The 21,304-nt window shown below is 35.1% G+C and overlaps 1 protein-coding gene across 6 annotated transcripts in view; it reads left to right on the forward strand.

Annotated features, from left to right (window-relative positions):
• Positions 1-21,304, forward strand: part of wnd (Mitogen-activated protein kinase kinase kinase 13 wallenda) — a 96,776-nt gene that overhangs the window by 55,835 nt on the left and 19,637 nt on the right. For 5 of the 6 annotated variants that reach the window (XM_073987695.1, XM_073987697.1, XM_073987696.1 and 2 more), the window contains exon 2: positions 2,895-3,835. The exons of the other annotated variant lie outside the window; for it this stretch is intronic. In XM_073987695.1, coding sequence (XP_073843796.1) covers positions 3,765-3,835 — 71 coding nt within the window. In that variant the 5' untranslated portion in view covers positions 2,895-3,764. The remainder of the gene's footprint in view (positions 1-2,894; positions 3,836-21,304) is intronic. 6 annotated transcript variants of the gene reach the window in all.

A 21,304-nucleotide genomic window follows, 5' to 3' on the forward strand; every position in this document is an offset into this window, starting at 1 on the left:
CCTATGCTCTAGAAGACCCTTTAAGAGGCCTCCTATTTTATAGCAGACCTTTTATGAGACCTCCTATTTTTCAAAAGACCTCTTATTAGACCTCCTATTTTTCAAAAGAGCACTTATGAGGCCTCTTATGCTCTGAAAGGTCTCTTTAGAGGCTCCCTATGCTCTAGAAGACCCTTTAAGAGGCCTCCTATTTTATAGCAGACCTTTTATGAGACCTCCTATTTTTCAAAAGACCTCTTATTAGACCTCCTATTTTTCAAAAGAGCACATATGAGACCTCTTATGCTATAGAAGACCTCTTAATAGGCTCCCTATGCTCTAGAAGACCCCTTCAAGAGTCCTCCCATTTTTTAGAAGACCACTTATGAGGCCTTTTATGTTCTAAAAGACCTCTTAAGAGGCTCCCTGTGCCCTAGAAGACCTCTTAAGAGGCTTCCTGTGCCCTAGAAGACCTCTTAAGAGGCTTCCTGTGCCCTAGAAGACCTCTTAAGAGGCTCTCTGTGCTCTAGAAGACCTCTTAATAGGCTCCCTATGCTCTAGAAAACCTCTTAAAAGACTTCCTATGTTTCAGAAGACCACTTATGAGACCTCCTATATTTCAGAAGACCACTTATGAGGCCTCTTATGTTCTAGAAGACCTCTTAAGAGGCTCCCTGTGCCCTAGAAGACCTCTTAAGAGGCTCCCTGTGCTCTAGAAGACCTCTTAAAAGGTTTCCTATTTTTTAGAAGACCTCTTATGAGACCTCCTATATTTCAGAAGACCTCGTATGAGACCTCTTATGCTATAGAAGACCTCTTAAGAGGCTCCCTGTGCTCTAGAAGACCCCTTAAGAGTCCTAAGAGGCCTCCGATTTTATAGAAGACCTCCAATGATGCCTCTTATTATCTAGAAGACCTCTTAAGAGGCTCCGTATGCTCTAGAATACCTCTTAAAAGGCTTCCTATTTTTAAGAAGACCTCTTATGAGACCTCCTATATTTCGGAAGACCACTTATGAGACCTCTTATGTTCTAGAAGACCTCTTAAGAGGCTCCCTGTGCCCTAGAAGACCTCTTAAGAGGCTCCCTATGCTCTAGAAAACCTCTTAATAGACTTCCTATTGTTTAGAAGACCTCTTATGAGACCTCCTATATTTCAGAAGACCACATATGAGACCTCTTATGCTCTAGAAGACCTCTTAAGAGGCTCCCTGTGCTCTAGAAGACCTCTTAAAAGGCTTCCTATTTTTTAGAAGACCTCTTATGAGGCCTCCTATATTTCAGAAGACCTCGTATGAGACCTCTTATGCTATAGAAGACCTCTTAAGAGGCTCCCTGTGCTCTAGAAGACCCCTTAAGAGTCCTCCCATTTTTTTAGAAGACCTCCTATGAGGCCTCTTATGCTCTAGAAGTCCTCTTAATAGGATTGCTATGCTTTGAAGACCCCTTAAGAGGCCTCCTATTTAATAGAAGACCTCTTTTTGAGGCCTCTTATGCTCTAGAAGTCCTCTTAATAGGATTCCTATGCTCTGAAGACCTCTTTTTAGGCCTCTTATGCTCTGAAAGGTCTCTTAAGAGGCTCCCTATGCTCTAGAAGACCCCTACAAGAGGCCTCCCATTTTTTAGAAGACCACTAATGAGGCCTCTTATGTTCTAGAAGACCTCTTAAGAGGCTTCCTGTGCCCTAGAAGACCTCTTAAGTGGCTCCCTGTGACCTAGAAGACCTCTTAAGAGGCTTCCTATTTTTTAGAAGACCTCTTATGAGACCTCCTATGTTTCAGAAGACCACTTATGAGACCTCTTATGCTATAGAAGACCTCTTAAGAGGCTCCCTATGATCTAGAAGACCTCTTATGAGGCATCCTATTTTATAGAAGATCTCTTATGAGGCCTCCTATTTAATAGTAGTCCTCATATGAGGACTCTTATTTTTCAGAAGACCACTTATAAGGCCTCTTGTACTGTAGAAGACCTCCTCGGAGGCTCCCTATGCTCTAAGAAATCTTCAGAGGCTCCCTATGTTCTAAAATACTCCTTAAGGAGCCTTCTTATGAGGCCTCTTATTTTATAGAAGACATCTTATTAGGCCTTTTATGCTATAGAAGACACCATCAGAGGCTCCCTATGCTCTATAAGACCCCTAAGAGGCCTCCTATTTTATAGAAGACCTTTTATGAGGCCTCGTATGCTCTAAAGTCCTCTTAAGATGCTGCCTATGCTCTAGAAGACCCCTTAATAGGTCTTTAATTTTTGAGAAGACCTCTTATGAGGCAACCTATTTTATAGAATACCTCTTGTGAAGCCTTCTATTTTTTAGAAAACCTCTTATGAGGCCTCCTATTTTATGGAAGAGCTCATGTGAGGCCTCTTTTTTATAGAAGACCTCATATGAATCCTCCTATTTTTATACAAGACCTCTTATGATGTCCCCTATTTTATAGAAGACCTCTTATGATCTAGAAGACCTCTTAAGAGGCTCCCTATGCTCTTGAAGACCTCCTATGAGGCCTCCCATTTTATAGAAGACCTATTATGAAACCTCATATGCTCTAGAAGACCCCTTAGAGGCCTCGTATTTTATAGAATACCTCTTATGAGGCCTCTTATACTCTAGAGAACCTCTTAGGATAGCTTTTATTCTATAAAAAAAACCTTTTATGAGACCACCTGTGCTATTTTCCCACCGCTCGCTGTAAATATGACCATAATTACATGCATAATTTGCGTGTGTTTTTCATTGTTGTTTTTTATCAAAAACGAATGAAAACAAACAACGACAACGGCGGCAGAGACATTAACTAAAAGAAAATACAAAGACTCGCCAATCAGTCAAGCCATTTAAAAACAAAAAAACAAACAGCAACAACAAAAATTCCAAAAATTGTTAACAAAATGAAATTGATTTTTTTTCTGCAGCTGTGTGAGACAACTATTATGATGAATAAGTAGTTAAAAATAACGCGCTAAAACAAATACAAAAGAAATAAAAAAAGAAAAAAAAAACAAGAAAAAAGTGTCGAAGTAATCAACAAAACAAATAGCAACAACAACAACAACAAAATTCTGCAAGTGTTAACAAAACAAATCATTATCAGTCAGTCAATCAGTCCGCCACCCAGCCAAAGAGAACATCATCATCATTATCGACAACATCTTTGTCGTTTGTCAACTACCTAAAAGAGAACTACTCCGACCCACAAACACGACATCAGCGACAAAAAGACACCTGCATTGTTTTAACTTATCAGCAGAACTCGTAGTTGTGCTAAACTTAGCAAAAATATTGAAAAAAACAACAACAAAAAATAAACAGTAACAAATTTTTAACCAATAACAACAAAAAAGGCCCCGAGCCAGCAAGCCTTCCTCTATTTGCCAAGCTAATTGGACTTGTCTGTGGAGATATTTACAAACACACACAGTTGTGTTGCTTCTTGGCTGACTGTCTAGCAGTCAGTCCATCAGTCAGTCCATCAGTCTGTCACTCAATCACTCGTTTGTTATTTGATTCCGTTGGTATTCAACCTAATTTCTTTCAATAGTGAGCGAGTGATCCTATTACCGGTTTCCCTCCCTTTAACAATTCAATAACACCGCTGCCACTAACAACAAAACAACGATAACATCCGATACCGTAGCAACGACAGCGACAACTATAGATCTTCATCGCAGCAAAATTGATACCCCCATCATCACCACCACCACCACCACCACTACCACCTCGGCAGCAATAATAACTTCAAGAATTTCATCAGCCGCCGCCGCTTCATCGCCACTACCACCGCCATGGTCTTTTATATTTCGTTCTTTGGCAAAAACATAGAACCGCCGGATAAAATTTTAAATGCAGAAAAAAGGTAAATGTCCGAAAAAACAACAACAGCAACATAACCAAAAAATTTTATTAGCATTATAGAAACAAAAATCAATGGAGACAGAAGACAAGGTTGAAGAAACCATAATGAAAAAAGGAAAGGAAAAAAAGAAGGCAAGATTTGAAAAAAATATGTGCGGAAATTATTGGAAGTTTTTGAGTTTAGATCACAGTCTATAGAAGAAGTGCTGAGGCGTTCATGAGGTTTTATAGATAAGATTCTACCATGGTTCCCTATTCTCTAGATGACCTCCCTTGAGACATGCTTCTCTCTAAAAAAAAACTCTTATAAGATGTAATATTACTTAGAAGATCACTTATGAGGCTTCCTATTATTAAAAAAGCAGCTTATGCGACCTCCTATTCTCCGGACGACCTCTTATGAGACCTTCTATTCTTTAAAAGACATCTAATGGTGCCTCCTATTCAATAGAATATCACTTATGAGACCGGATATTCTCCAAAAGATCCCTGTAAAAGAGGAGACTTCTATAGAAGACCTCTTATGAGATCTCTTATAAAAGACCACTTATGAGACTGCATTTTCCCTAGAAACCCTCTTAAAAGGCCTCCTACGCTCTAGAAGACCTCGTTTGAAGACCTGCTATTATATAGAAGACCTCATCTGAGGTCTCCCATTCCATAAAAGAGCTTGGAAAGTACTGAATTCGTTTACTAATTTGTAAGAATACACAAGATTCCGATTTTCACATTAGACGCCTTAATTTTGTCCCGGATTATAGGTTTTGGTATGAAACACCATGTCGTATAAGTTTTGACAGTATGTATACGCACCAAATAACATTGTAGAATGTAGCTAATATTTTACGAACATGGAATTGAAATTAGATTTTACGCTTGTTCTTTGCATTGAAGCAAAGAACTCTTCCCCAATTTTATGACGACTAGAGCTCAAGAATAAATGTGACCGACGAATTCGTTTAAATGCGAATACAACAGAAACGTTAAAAAAAAACTTGTTGGTTTTAAAATTTGAAAACAACAAATATGTGATTAATCGGGCTTACTTTAAAAATAAAAAGTAAACACACATCACAACAAAACTGCCAAAGTAAATCTTTTTAATCCACGCTTCAAAAAAAATATTTTTTAATCAACGCTTCAAAAAAAAAAATTTTATTATCCACGCTTTAAAAAGGTAATTTTCTTAAATCCACGCTTCAAAAAAATATTTTTTACCCACGCTTCAAAAAGTTAATTTTTTTAAATCCACGCTTAAAATTTTTTTTTTTAAAAACCACGTTTCAAAAAAATTAGTTTTTTTTTAAATCCAAATTTTAAATTCACGCTTCAAGAAAATTAATTTTTTTTAAATCCACGCTTCAAAAAAATGTTTTTTTTTTTAAATCCACACTTCAAATTTTTTTCTTAATCCACGCTTCAATTTTTTTTTCTTAATCCACACTTCAAAAAAATTATTTTTTTAAATCCACGCTTCCAAAAGTTAATTTTTCATTAAATCCACGCTTCAAAAAATTACTTTTTTTAAATCCACGCTTCAAAAAAAATTATTTTTTTAAATCCACGCTTAAAAGAATTCAATTTTTTTAAATCCGGGCTTCAAAAAAATTATTTTTTTAAATCCGGGCTTCAAAAAAATTATTTTTTTAAATCCACGCTTCAAAAAAAATATTTTTTTTTAAATCCGCGATTCAAAAAAGTTATTATCTTTTTAAATCCCCGTTTCAAATTTTATTTAGATCCACGCTTGAAAAAACTATTTTTTCCACGCTTCAAAATATTAATTTTTATTAAATCCACGCTTCAAAAAAATTATTATTTTTTTTAAATTCCCGTTTCAAATTTTTTTTAGATCCACGCTTGAACAAAATATTTTCCCAGGCTTCAAAAAAAAATTTTTAATCCGTGCTTAAAAAAAAAATTATTATTTTTTTAAATCCCCGTTTCAAGTTTTTTTAGATCCACGCTTGAAAAAACTATTTTTTCCACGCTTCAAAAAATATATAAAAAACACCTTTGCAACAATCCGCGCTTTAAAAAAAATATTTCTTTATAAAAATCGAAAAAAAACAGTATTTTAAAAAAAAAAAATTACCCTTAAAAAATATTTTTTTTTTTAATTTACGCTTCAAACAACTAAAAATGTGTCAGTCGGCTTTGCCGACAGATATATACCCTCAACCAATGTGAAGCGAAACTTTTACCTCCGAACAGATCGAATGTATTGAAGGTCTCTTCAGAATTTTGTGGCCCTTTTTGGACATTTGAACTTGCCGACAAAAACGTGGATAAGGAATTAACTGCACTAAGACACAATGTTGAACTTTTGTAGGGCCAGTACCCTTAGGGAGGGCCGATATGGGCCATTTTAGAAGTTAAACTAAATTTTGACAAAATATTAGGAGATCCAAAGTTTGGACCAAATTGGTTGCCCCATTCAAGTGATATCGTCCTAGCATTTTAGTGACATCTTTTAAATATTGGGGAGAAATACCGGAAGGTGTGAACCGTTATTGCCCCATGAAACTATGTTTGGATATAATATGACGAAGACCAAATGTTGGACCAAATCCGTTGAACAGTTCGAGAGTTATCGTGCTCTCCGACCGCCACATATGGTGACATAGGGGGTTTTTACACCTTTCGGGCTGTTTTCCCAAGAAATATGGTCTTGCCCCTGAAAAAACTTTTACCGTCCTAATGGAGGTAGCGAATGCAAATCGCTTCAACAAAAATCAAAGCGATTCGAGAGCAGGTCTTAAAGTGAACTTATCCGAAATTTTGTGAGGGAGGTAGCGGATGGAGTGGACAAATATAGTCCATATTCGAACCTGTTCTATATCTGGTGAATATATTAGGATGTGCAGAGTATGGATTACATCAGTCACTCCCTTCAAGAGTTATCGTGAGTATATTTTTTCCGAAGATTTTTGAATTTTTGTGAGGGTGGTACCTGAAGGAGTGGACCGACATGGTTTATCTTCGAACTTAAACTATGTTTGTACAAAATATTACGAAGGCCGAATTGGCAGATCCGTTCGATATTTATCTTGCGCTCCAACCACTACACACGGTGTCATAGGGGTTTTTTGCACCTTTCAGGCTATTTTCTCAGGAAGTATGGACTTGCTCCTTATGAAACTTGTACCGTCGTATGGGTGACAGCGAATACAAGATGATACAACAAAAACCAAGGCGATTCGAGAGCAGGTCCTAAACTGAACTTTTCCAAAATTTGGTGTGGGAGGTACTCGAAGAAGTTTACCGATTGAGTCCATATTGGAACCTCATCTAGGTCTGGTAGAAATTTCATAATGTGCAAAGTATGGACCAAATCGGTTACTCCCTTCAACAGTTATCGTACGCACAAATTTTCCGAACATTTTCGAACTTTTGTGGGGGAGGTACCGTAAGGAGTGGACCGATATGGCTTATCTACGAACTTAAACTAAGTTTGGAAACAATATTACGAAGGCCACATTTTTGGACCGAATCGGCAGATCCGTTCGAGAGTTATCTTGCGCTCCAACCACTACACACGGTGTCATAGGGTTCTTTGTAACTTTCAGGCTATTTTCTCAGGAAGTATGGACTTGCCCCAAATGAAACTTACAGCGTCGTATAGAGGACAGCGAATACAACTTGCGTATACAAAAATCAAAGCGATTCGAGACCAGGTCCTAAACTGAATTTTTCCGAAATTTTGTGTGGGAGGTACCCGAAGGAGTGGGCCGATTGAGTCCATATTGGAAACTCATCTATCTCTCGTAGAGGTTTCACAATATGCAAAGTATGGACCAAATCGGTTATTCCCTACAAGAGTTATCGTGCGCACAAGTTTTGCGACAATTTTTGAACATTTGTGGGGGAGGTACCTGAAGGAGTGGACCTATATGGCTCATATTCGAACTTAAATCAAATCTGGACAAACTATTTCGATGCCCAAAATTTGAACCGAATCGATTGATCCGTTCGAGAGTTATCGTGTGCACCAGCCAGCCAGACAGACCGACAGACAGACGGACGGACATTGCTAGATCTACTCAAAATTGTCTGAAACGGATATCGTACAAACATACTTGGGGTCTAAAACCATTATTTCGATGAGTCACATTTTTGGTCGTATCAAAGTGTAAATACCCTCTTTAGCCTAAAGGCTGAGGGTATAAAAATCCACACTCCAAAAATATTTTTAGAAAAATCCACGCTTCTGAAAAATTATTTGCAACAATCCGGGCTTCAAAAAAATATTTCTTTTTTTTTAAATCCACGCTTCAAAAAATATTTCTTTTTTTAAATCCACGCTTCAAAGGAAATATTTTTTAAACCACGCTTCAAAAAATTATTTTTTTTAAATCTGCGCTTCAAAAAAATATTTTTTTTAAATCCACGCTTCAAAAAATTATTTCTTTTTTTAAATCCACGCTTCAAAAAAATTATTTTTGCTTTTAAATTCATGCTTCAAAAATTGTTTTTTATCAAAAAAATTGTTTAAAAAAAATCCAATTTTGCAAAAAAATGTTTAAAAAATTCCACGCTTCAAAAAATTATTTTTTTTAAATCCACGCATCAAAACAATTGTATAGAAAAAAATCAATCTTCATAAAAATACTTAAAAAATCCTCTCTTCAAAAATGTATTTAAAAAAATCCACGCTTCAGAAAAAATTACTTAAAAAAATCCACGCTTCAAAAAATTACTTAAAAAAATCCACGCTTCAAAAAATGTATTTATTAAATCGACGATTCAGAAAAAATACTTGCAAATTATTTGCAACAATACGCGCTTTAAAAATATTTCTTTATAAAAATCTAGCCTTCTAAAAAAACAATATTTCCAAACAAATATTTTTTTAATAATTAATTTTTTTTATAAAAATCAACCATTCAAAAAAATATTTTTTTTTTTAAAAAACTACAGTTCAAAAAAATATCTTTAAAAAAATTATGCTTCAAAAAAAATCTTTAAAAATTTATTTTAAATATTAAATCGCGAAAATAGCATCCAATCCCACTGTGCAATTTTTGTTGGATTTTTTTATTTAATAGCTGATAAAACAACAAAACATACAAAAATGATTTTTTCAATTTGGACCAATATTAAAGAAGTTATGAGTATTTCTTTGCATATAGTTTTTACAGAATTTGACTTTTTCAAGGCGCGATATCTCTGGAACCGTTAGTCAAAAAATCTAAAAATATACTAAAATGTTTTGTTAATCAGCAGCATCACCACAGCAAAAAAAAGGAAATCAAAAACCTCATCTTGACAAAGTGTCCGATTTCACTCAGAAATCCCCATATTTGCTTTCATTTTTTTTGTTTTTGAAAAAAAATGTATCCTTCAAATAATTTATTTTTTTAAATCCACGCTTCGCAAAAAATATTTTCGAAATCCATGCTTCAAAAAAAAAATATTTTTAAAAAATCCACACTTCAAAAAAAGTGCTTAAAAATCGACGCTTCACAATTTTTTTTTAAATCCACCCTTAAAAAAATTTGTTTAAGAAATCCACTCTTCAAAAAAATTCTTAAAAACCCACGCTTCAAAAAAAAAAAAAAAATACTTAAAAATCCACGCTTCAAAAAATTTATTTAAAAAAATCCACGCTTAAAAGAAAATATTTTTTTAATCCACGCTTCAAAAAAAGTTGTTTAAAAAAATCCAATCTCCAAAAAATTACTTAAAAATTCCACACTTCAAAAAAATGTATTTAAAAAATCCTCGCTTCAGAATAAATATATGCAAATTATTTGCAACAATCCACGCTTTAAAAAATATAACTTTACAAAAATCGATCCTTCTAACGGGTGCCACCGTGGTGCAATGGTATGCACACCTGCCTTGCACGCTGAGGGTCGTGGGTTCAATTCCCCGGCCAGTCAACATCAAATTTTCAACGGTGGCAAAATACCCCTCAGGAATGATGTCGACATTTCCTGAGTATTTCAGCTATGTAAAACTTCTCTACAAGTGGTGTTTTAAGACACGCCGTTCGGAGTCGGCAATAAACAGTAGGTCCCATATCATTGAGCTCAATATGAATCGGGGTGCACTCATTGATATGAGAGAGGTCTCTCTTATACCGTATGGGATGTTTGGAAACAATTATTATTATTATAGTATACAAAATACCACTTATAAGGCTCTCTATACTCTAGAAGAACTTTTGTAAGGTCTTAAGAAGGCCTGCTATGAGAAATTCTATTCGCCAGAAAGAGTCCTATTATATAGGCCCCCAATGCTTTAAAAGACCTCTTATGAGTCCTCCTATTATAGAAGACATCTTAAGTGGTCTCATATTCTTTGAAAGACCAGTTATGAGACCACATATTCTTAAGAAGACTTCTTATGGGATATCCAAGAAATCCCATTATAAAGCTGCTTCTAGAAAATGACCTTTTATGAGATCTCCTATGAAAATTTATATTTGCTAGAAGGCCCCCTATTATAAAGAAAACTTCGTATGGGGTCTTCCACTACATAAAGCACCACTTATTAGACATCCTATATTCTACGAGATATCTCCTCTAGGAAACCTCGTCTAAGGCCTTCTATTCTCAAGAAGACATCGGAGATGCCTTTTATTGACTAGAAGTTCTCCTAATATAAAGAAAACTTCTTATTAAGTCTCCTAATCTCTTATGAGGCCTCATATTATATCGATGACCTCTTTCGAAGTTTTCTATTCAATAGGAAACCTCTTAAGAGACCTCATTTTCTCAAGAATACTTCTTCTGAGGCTTCCTAGTCTATAGAATTTGTCTTATTAGCCTCCAATGATAAAGGAGACCTCTTATGAGATCTCCTATTGTAAAGAAGACCACTTATGAGAACTTTCATTCTTTAAAAGACCTCTTTTGATGCCTCCTTATCCTTATCTTATGAGACTTCTTAGGAGGCCTTCTGTTCGACAGCAGGCCTCTATTGAAGTTCTATTCTATAGAAGACTTCTTATGAGGCTTCCTATTCTCTGAAATACTTATTATAAAGACTCCTATTACTTAGAAAGATTCTTCGGAAGTCATTTATTCTTTATAAGACCTGTTATGAGGTCTCCTATTTTCTGGAAGACCTCTTATGAAGCCAGGTATTCAGTAGAATATCTCTTATGAGGCCTCTATACCATAGAATAGCTCTTATGAAATTTCTATTCAATAGAAAACCTTTTCTGTGGTTTCCTATTCCCTGGAATTCCCAATTATCTAGAAGGCCTCTCCTGAAGTCTCCTATTTCTCCTTACAAAACCCCTTAAGAGACGTGCTACACCCTAGAAGACCTCGTATGATGCCACCTTATAAATAGAATATCTCTATTAAGGCATTCCATTATATAGAAGGCCTCTTATCAGGGCTCATATTCTATTTTATGAGGCCTCCTGGGCTCTAGAAGACCTCTAAAATCTTCTTTCTGAAGCGTTTTACTCTTTAAAAGACCTTTTATGAGGCCTCCTAGTACGTAGAAGACCTCTTATTAAATATGCTATTCTCTATAAAACACAATAAGAGGTCTCCAATTATATATAAGGTATCTAATAAGGCCTCCTATGTTCTAGAATATCTCATATAGGGCTCCTCTGCTCTAGAAGACCTCTTATGAATCCTCCTATGCTCTAGAAGACCTCTTATGAGGCGTCCTATGCTCTAGAAGAACTCTTATGAGGCGTCCTATGCTCTAGGAGACCTCTTATAAAGACCCCTGTTATATATAAGACCTATTATGGGTCCACCTGTTCTCTGTAAGGCCGCTTATGAGGCCTCCTCTGCTCTAAATGACCTCTTATGAAGGTTCCTATGCTCTAAAAGACCTCTTGTGAGACCTCCTATGATCAAGGAGACCTCTTATAAGGATTCATATCATATAGAAGACCTCTTATGATGCCTCCTATCCTCTGGAATACCTCTTAGAAGGCTTACTACTATTTAGAAGTCGTCTTATGAGGCATCTTATTTGATAAAAAACAACTTATGAGACTTCCTGTTCTCTAGAAGATCTCTTATTAGGTCTCCTATTCTAGGTAAAATCGCTTATCAGGCCTCCTACTTTCTAGAAAACCTCTTATAAGGCCTCTTATTCTATATTAGACATTTTGTACCACGGAAGGCCTTTATGAAGGCATATGCTCTTCGGAAACTTGTTACTTCTTACGGAGAATATTTTATTAGGCTTCCTATTCAATAGAAGACTTCTGATGAGGTTTCATACACTTTAGACGACTTCCTATGAGGACGACTATCCCTTACAATCCATCTTACGTGGTTTCCTATCGTCGGAAACACTTTTAACGAGGTCTCCTATCATCATGCTATATAGATTTAATTTTTATCAGAAGTCATACCGTATAGAATGGCTTCTATTCTTTGAAGAACGTCTTAAGGTACTTTAGAAGACAGCCTATGAACACGACTATCCTTTACAAGCCAACTTATGAGGATTTCTGTCCTCTGAAACACCTTCAACAACGTCCTCTAGAGCCCTTCTAAATTTAAAATTAACATTTAATTTCCCCTTCTATGGAAGACCTTTTTTTAAATGTCAATGGTCCATCTTCTGGGACGCCTTAATAGGTTTGAGATTTTATAAGAGTACATTGGCGTATACGTGCTGACAACGATCATACGCCCTTTAGTACTTAAAATAACATTCAATTAGTCCAGTATTCTTATGTTATACGTTGAAACTTTCATACGAAACTTTTTTGAATTTATGGGTACGAATGGAAAAAGGGAGCTCCTTCACCTCCGTTTTCATCCAAAAGTTGTGAAGAGGTAGCTGAGAATTTTCAAATAAAAACCACACTTGATTTTTAGTAGAGTCATTTATGTGTCTTTTCCTCAAGGGGTTCGTTGACACAAGTCTGAAAAAATTATATCAGAAGTAAATCTTCAGAAGTATGCTATTTAGGACTAACATCGGAAATATTGTCTGCGATTTTTAGTTGAACTTCTGGAGGTCTTCCTTCATTAATCCGTATAATAGTGAAAATTTAATTCCCCCTCTAATATTTGAGGATTCATATTCCACTTTAGAGGTTCACTTTAGTTATTGGAAAATTTATATTTAAATGAAACATTTAGAATCTGGGAATTTCTTGAGGCCACGTTGGCGTATACGTGCTGACAACAGTCATACGCACTGTATATTGATAAATATCACAGTTCAAAGACTGACAGACATTTTTATGCCGCTCAATTCGTCAACTCTCAGTAAAATTTCAATTTTTACAAAGGGAATTTGTTAATAGAAAATTTAAAGAGGAATTCTTCAGGTGATATATAACTTGAAAATATTTCTAACAATTTGAATGCCATTGAATATTATTTATTTAATACATTTATTTATTTCTTTTGCGTTCTCTTTGCTCTTTTTTATCTTCCAATTCTTTGCTGTTCATATTTTATTATTATGAAAATTATCTTAGTTTTAGTTCTTTGCGGACTAATCCAAAGCAATGAAAAGAACTGACAACAACTCAGAGCAGAACAACAACAAAACTATGATTTAGAGTGTGTTTTTGTTATTTGTCTGTCTTGCTGATCAAAAGTTTAAAGGCGCGTGTGTGCCATCAGGCGACTGGTACGGTACGACAGAGAGCTAGACAACATTTTGTTTTATTTTATTTTTTGTATTTATTGTGTGTGAATGTTCTGAAAAAAACTTATGTCGCCGAACGACAAGGGATAGAACATTGAATTGAAACGTGTTTATAGAAAATAACACGTATCCGCCGCCAATAATTACAATTACAAACGCCACGGAAACATTGCCGCAATATTAATGAGGTGTTTGGGAAAATTTGCAGTAACACCAACCAATTTGTTGATGTCATAGACTTCGGTTGGATTTTGAAAATTTACCAAGGGTCATGGATTTTTTTTAAATATTTTTAGGGAAACTACCAAAACTCGTGGATTTTTAAAATATTTTTTAGGGAAACTACCCAGGCTCGTGAATTTCTTAAAATATTTTTGGGAAGCTACGAAGGCTCGTGGATTTTGTAAAAATATTTTTAGGGCAACTACCAAGGCTCGTGGATTTTTAAAAATATTTTTAGGGCACCTACCAAGGCTCGTGGATTTTTAAAAATATTTTTAGGGCAACTACCAAGGCTCGTGGATTTTTAAAAATATTTTTAGGGCAACTACCAAGGCTCGTGGATTTTATAAAAATATTTTTGGGAAGCTATCAAGGCTCGTGGATTTTTTTAAAAATATTTTTGGGAAGCTACCACGGCTCGTGGATTTTTTAAAAATATTTTTAGGGCAACTACCAAGGCTCGTGGATTTTTTAAAAATATTTTTGGAAAGCTACCAAAGCTCGTGGATTTTTAAAAATATTTTTAGGGCAACTACCAAGGCTCGTGGATTTTTAAAAATATTTTTAGGATACCTACAAAGGCTCGTGGATTTTTTAAAATATTTTTAGGAAACCTACAAAGGCTCGTGGATTTTTTAAAATATTTTTAGGATACCTACAAAGGCTCGTGGATTTTTTAAAATATTTTTAGGATACCTACAAAGGCTCGTGGATTTTTTAAAATATTTTTAGGATACCTACAAAGGCTCGTGGATTTTTTAAAATATTTTTAGGATACCTACAAAGGCTCGTGGATTTTTTAAAATATTTTTAGGATACCTACAAAGGCTCGTGGATTTTTTAAAATATTTTTAGGATACCTACAAAGGCTCGTGGATTTTTTAAAATATTTTTAGGATACCTACAAAGGCTCGTGGATTTTTTAAAATATTTTTGGGGGACTTATAATGGCTCGTGGATTTTTTAAAATATTTTTGGGGGACTTATAATGGCTCGTGGATTTTTTAAAATATTTTTGGGGGACTTATAAAGGCTCGTGGATTTTTTTTAAATATTTTTGGGGGACTTATAATGGCTCGTGGATTTTTTAAAATATTTTTGGGGGACTTATAAAGGCTCGTGGATTTTTTTTAAATATTTTTGGGGGACTTATAATGGCTCGTGGATTTTTTAAAATATTTTTGGGGGACTTATAATGGCTCGTGGATTTTTTAAAATATTTTTGGGGGACTTATAAAGGCTCGTGGATTTTTTAAAATATTTTTGGGGGACTTATAAAGGCTCGTGGATTTTTTAAAATATTTTTGGGGGACTTATAAAGGCTCGTGGATTTTTTTAAAATATTTTTGGGGGACTTATAATGGCTCGTGGATTTTTTAAAATATTTTTGGGGGACTTATAAAGGCTCGTGGATTTTTTAAAATATTTTTGGGGGACTTATAAAGGCTCGTGGATTTTTTAAAATATTTTTGGGGGACTTATAAAGGCTTGTGGATTTTTTAAAATATTTTTGGGGGACTTATAAAGGCTTGTGGATTTTTTAAAATATTTTTGGGGGACTTATAAAGGCTCGTGGATTTTTTAAAATATTTTTGGGGGACTTATAAAGGCTCGTGGATTTTTTTAAAATATTTTTGGGGGACTTATAAAGGCTCGTGGATTTTTAAAAATATTTTTGGGGGACTTATAAAGGCTCGTGGATTTTTAAAAATATTTTTGGGGGACTTATAAAGGTTCGTTGATTTTTTAAAATATTTTTGGGGGACTTATAAAGGCTCGTTGATTTTTTAAAATATTTTTGGGGGACTTATAAAGGCTCGTGGATTTTTTAAAATATTTTTGGGGGACTTATAAAGGCTCGTGGATTTTTTAAAATATTTTTGGGGGACTTATAAAGGCTCGTGGATTTTTTAAAATATTTTTGGGGGACTTATAAAGGCTCGTGGATTTTTTAAAATATTTTTGGGGGACTTATAAAGGCTCGTTGATTTTTTAAAATATTTTTGGGGGACTTATAAAGGCTCGTGGATTTTTTAAAATATTTTTGGGGGACTTATAAAGGCTCGTGGATTTTTTAAAATATTTTTGGGGGACTTATAAAGGCTCGTTGATTTTTTAAAATATTTTTGGGGGACTTATAAAGGCTCGTGGATTTTTTAAAATATTTTTGGGGGACTTATAAAGGCTCGTTGATTTTTTAAAATATTTTTGGGGGACTTATAAAGGCTCGTGGATTTTTTAAAATATTTTTGGGGGACTTATAAAGGCTCGTGGATTTTTTAAAATATTTTTGGGGGACTTATAAAGGCTCGTGGATTTTTTAAAATATTTTTGGGGGACTTATAAAGGCTCGTGGATTTTTTAAAATATTTTTGGGGGACTTATAAAGGCTCGTGGATTTTTTAAAATATTTTTGGGGGACTTATAAAGGCTCGTTGATTTTTTAAAATATTTTTAGGGCAACTACAAAGGCTAGTAGATTTTTAAAAATATTTTTAGGGCAACTACAAAGGCTCGTGGATTTTTAAAAATATTTTTAGGGCAACTACAAAAGCTCGTGGATTTTTAAAAATATTTTTAGGGCAACTACAAAGGCTCGTGGATTTTTAAAAATATTTTTGGGCGACTTATAAAGGCTCGTGGATTTTTAAAAATATTTTTGGGCGACTTATAAAGGCTCGTGGATTTTTAAAAATATTTTTAGGGCAACTACCAAGGCTCGTGGATTTTTAAAAATATTTTTAGGGCCCCTACCAAGGCTCGTGGATTTTTTAAAATATTTTTAGAGCCCCTACCAAGGCTCGTGGATTTTTTAAAATATTTTTAGAGCCCCTACCAAGGCTCGTGGATTTTTTAAAATATTTTTAGAGCCCCTACCAAGGCTCGTGGATTTTTTAAAATATTTTTAGAGCCCCTACCAAGGCTCGTGGATTTTTTAAAATATTTTTAGAGCCCCTACCAAGGCTCGTGGATTTTTTAAAATATTTTTAGAGCCCCTACCAAGGCTCGTGGATTTTTTAAAATATTTTTAGAGCCCCTACCAAGGCTCGTGGATTTTTTAAAATATTTTTAGAGCCCCTACCAAGGCTCGTGGATTTTTTAAAATATTTTTAGAGCCCCTACCAAGGCTCGTGGATTTTTTAAAATATTTTTAGAGCCCCTACCAAGGCTCGTGGATTTTTTAAAATATTTTTAGAGCCCCTACCAAGGCTCGTGGATTTTTTAAAATATTTTTAGAGCCCCTACCAAGGCTCGTGGATTTTTTAAAATATTTTTAGAGCCCCTACCAAGGCTCGTGGATTTTTTAAAATATTTTTAGAGCCCCTACCAAGGCTCGTGGATTTTTTAAAATATTTTTAGAGCCCCTACCAAGGCTCGTGGATTTTTTAAAATATCTTTAGAGCCCCTACCAAGGCTCGTGGATTTTTTAAAATATTTTTAGAGCCCCTACCAAGGCTCGTGGATTTTTTAAAATATTTTTAGAGCCCCTACCAAGGCTCGTGGATTTTTTAAAATATTTTTAGAGCCCCTACCAAGGCTCGTGGATTTTTTAAAATATTTTTAGAGCCCCTACCAAGGCTCGTGGATTTTTTAAAATATTTTTAGAGCCCCTACCAAGGCTCGTGGATTTTTAAAAATATTTTTAGGATACCTACAAAGGCTCGTGGATTTTTTAAAATATTTTTAGGATACCTACAAAGGCTCGTGGATTTTTTAAAATATTTTTAGGATACCTACAAAGGCTCGTGGATTTTTTAAAATATTTTTAGGATACCTACAAAGGCTCGTGGATTTTTTAAAATATTTTTAGGATACCTACAAAGGCTCGTGGATTTTTTAAAATATTTGTAGGATACCTACAAAGGCTCGTGGATTTTTTAAAATATTTTTAGGATACCTACAAAGGCTCGTGGATTTTTTAAAATATTTTTAGGATACCTACAAAGGCTCGTGGATTATTTTAAATATTTTTAGGATACCTACAAAGGCTCGTGGATTTTTTAAAATATTTTTAGGATACCTACAAAGGCTCGTGGATTTTTTAAAATATTTTTAGGATACCTACAAAGGCTCGTGGATTTTTTGAAATATTTTTAGGATACCTACAAAGGCTCGTGGATTTTTTAAAATATTTTTAGGATACCTACAAAGGCTCGTGGATTTTTTAAAATATTTTTAGGATACCTACAAAGGCTCGTGGATTTTTTAAAATATTTTTAGGATACCTACAAAGGCTCGTGGATTTTTTAAAATATTTTTAGGATACCTACAAAGGCTCGTGGATTTTTTAAAATATTTTTGGGGGACTTAGAAAGGCTCGTGGATTTTTAAAAATATTTTTGGGCGACTTATAAAGGCTCGTGGATTTTTAATAATATTTTTGGGCGACTTATAAAGGCTCGTGGAATTTTAAAAATATTTTTAGGCTTCTTACAAAGGCTCGTGAATTATTTAAAAATATTTTTGGGGGACTTGGAAAGGCTCGCGAATTATTTAAAAATATTTTTGGGGGACTTGGAAAGGCTCGTGAATTATTTAAAAATATTTTTGAAGGACATATAAAGGCTCATGGATTTTTAAAAATATTTTTGCGGGACTTAGAAAGGCTCGTGGAATTTTAAAAATATTTTTGCGGGACTTAGAAAAGCTCGTGGATTTTTAAAATATTTTTTATACCTTACGTTTTTGCTCTCAATTTATTTTTTTTTTTTTCTAACACGCGAAAGTTAGGTGAATCCCCTTAAATTGATAACAGAAATATTTTGCCTTTTTTAAATTCTTATCAGTTCCGATAAGATGTTTTTTTATTTTAAAAATGACTGCCTCGACACTTTAAATGGCTCCATTTAAGGTAAACTGTTGCAAAAATTGATTTTTGTAACAAATGCAGTGATTTTTTTAAAAATGACAACCAATGCCTGGGTATATTGGCTACTGTAAATTTTATTTTATTTCTCTTTTTTCATAAAAATTCTCTAAATGACCTGCAGATTAATGCATTTGGTCTTTGTATAACAGTTTGATCATCTAATCTCCTTCCCAAATCTCATAGGTAATTGACATTTTGTTTTAATTGTAAATCTTATCATAACTGTAATTAAAAACCCATTCGCCTCAGCTCTCAAGTACTTAAAACCTGCGAGAGAGGGATGAGGAGGAGAGGGAATGACATAACAATTTTTGACGACAACAAAGACGGTGCTTGTTCTTACTTTACCCCAAAAATAAGAAAAAACAAACAAAAACAACTGCGAAAAAAATAATTACGAAAATGTCATTACTTTTAAGAATCATTCAACCCCACACACAACAATAACAACAACAACAACAAAATACCACACGTCTCAAATGCCAAAAAAAAAAAAATACAAACGCAAAAAACCAATTCGAAATGGCAAAAAACGTCTTTTATTGTTATTAACTCCTCAGGTGATTTCCAGTTTTCACTTGGCATTACTTTGGGGGGAACAACAACAACAAAACAAACAAATAAATAAAAAACACATAGACGACACACACGTATGTATGTATCTTCATGTACATCGAACGTATCTCTTCTCCTAAACAATAACAACAATCAATTTTGTGTTTATCTTATCAACCCAAAAAAAATGAACGACGAACAAGCCGTCGGAACATAAGAACAGCAACAACCAAATGGCAAACAATTGCAAAAATAATCATAATAATAACAACACCAACAATACATACATATGTGTGTGTTAACCACAACGAGTTGGGGAGTCGTGGCCACGAATATCATGGTGAGAGACGAACGACAGACACATGGAGCCTTCAATAATAAAATACTGTGTAATTCGTGGGGCACGAAGAGGGCTTGAGCTTCGTTTTTTGGCAAATAAAGATCTTTCCAACTCCAAATAGTCCAAATAGTAAACATAACATAGCCGATGTTGTGTGTGAGAGAGAAAGAGTATTCTCTACATAAATGTAATTGATCAATAATGTAAATAACTGCATGTTTGGTGGGGGCAGGGGGTTTGTTTTCGATTTCGTTCATTGAGACCCAATGTTGTGTTGTGGGTGGACGAGAGAGAGGGAGATATTGTAATTAGAGTGGGGGCATTTGTTTTGTTTTGCTTCAACGATGCCCAATGAATGTATGATATTTTGTCGTGTAAACAAATTACTGTGCATTATTTGGCAAAGACGAGCATGTCGCGTCAATGACAAGGCATGTTTTGTAGGTTGGTTGTTAAATGAATGGGGGGAGGGGGCGGTATGAAAACAAGTTTTGTTTAGGAGCACCTCTCAGATCGCCTTGAAACTTTTACCATAGATAGTCCTTAATATCCTGAACACAATGATCTAAAGTTCTCTGAGCTAAAGTCTATACTTCCCGAAATTCGGGGAATAAATAATTAAAAATAAAAATTAAATAATAAAAAATAGGGGTCTTCAATAGAATAGAAAACCTCCGTATAGTTCTTATATGGAAGAGGTCTTCTATAGAATAAAAGACCTCCATAGGGATCTTCTATAGAATAAAAGACCTCCGTAGGGGTCTTCTATAGAATAGAAGACCTCCGTAGGGGTCTTCTATAGAATAGAAAACCTCCGCAGGGGTCTTCTATAGAATAGAAAACCTCCGTAGAGGTCCCTAAGGGTATTCTATAGAATAGAAAAACTCCGTGGCGGCCTTCTGTTCTATAGAAGACCTCCGTAGCGGTCTTCTATAGAACAGAAGACCTCCGTAGCGGTCTTCTATAGAATAGAAGACCTCCGCAGAGGTCTTCTGTAGAATATAAGATCTTCGTAGGGGTCTTCTATAGAATAGAAGACCTCCGTAGGGCTTTTCTATAGAATAGACGACCTCCGTAGGGGTCTTCTATAGAATAGAAGACCTCCGTAGGGGTCTTCTATAGAATAGATGACCTCAGTAGGGGTCTTCTATAGAATAGAAGACCTCCGTAGGGCTCTTCTATGGAATAGAAGACCTCCGTAGGGGTCTTCTATGGAATAGAAGACCTCCGTAGGGGTCTTCTATAGAATAGAAGACCTCCGTGGGGGTCTTCTATAGAATAGAAGACCTCCGTATAGGTCTTCTATGGAATATAAGACCACCGTAGAGGTCTTTTATAGAACAGAAGACCTCCGTAAAGGTCTTCTATAGAATAAAGGACCTCCGTAAGGGTCTTCTATAGAATAGAAGACCTCTGTGTAGGTCTTCTATGGAATATAAGACCACCGTAGAGGTCTTCTATAGAACAGAAGACCTCCGTAAAGGTCTTCTATAGAATAGAAGACCTCCGTAGGGGTCTTCTATAGAATAGAAGACCTCCGTAGGGCTCTTCTATGGAATAGAAGACCTCCGTAGGGCTCTTCTATGGAATAGAAGACCTCCGTAGGGCTCTTCTATGGAATAGAAGACCTCCGTAGGGCTCTTCTATGGAATAGAAGACCTCCGTAGGGCTCTTCTATAGAATAGAAGACCTCCGTAGGGCTCTTCTATGGAATAGAAGACCTCCGTAGGGGTCTTCTATAGAATAGAAGACCTCCGTGGGGGTCTTCTATAGAATAGACGACCTCCGTAGGGGTCTTCTATAGAATAGAAGACCTCCGTAGGGGTCCTCTATAGAATAGAAGACCTCCGTAGGTGTCTTTTATAGAATAAAAGACCTCCGTAGGGGTC

This window comes from Musca autumnalis, unplaced genomic scaffold (assembly GCF_047663935.1).
Source record: "Musca autumnalis isolate F117 unplaced genomic scaffold, ASM4766393v1 scaffold_4, whole genome shotgun sequence".
NCBI lineage: Eukaryota > Metazoa > Arthropoda > Insecta > Diptera > Muscidae > Musca > Musca autumnalis.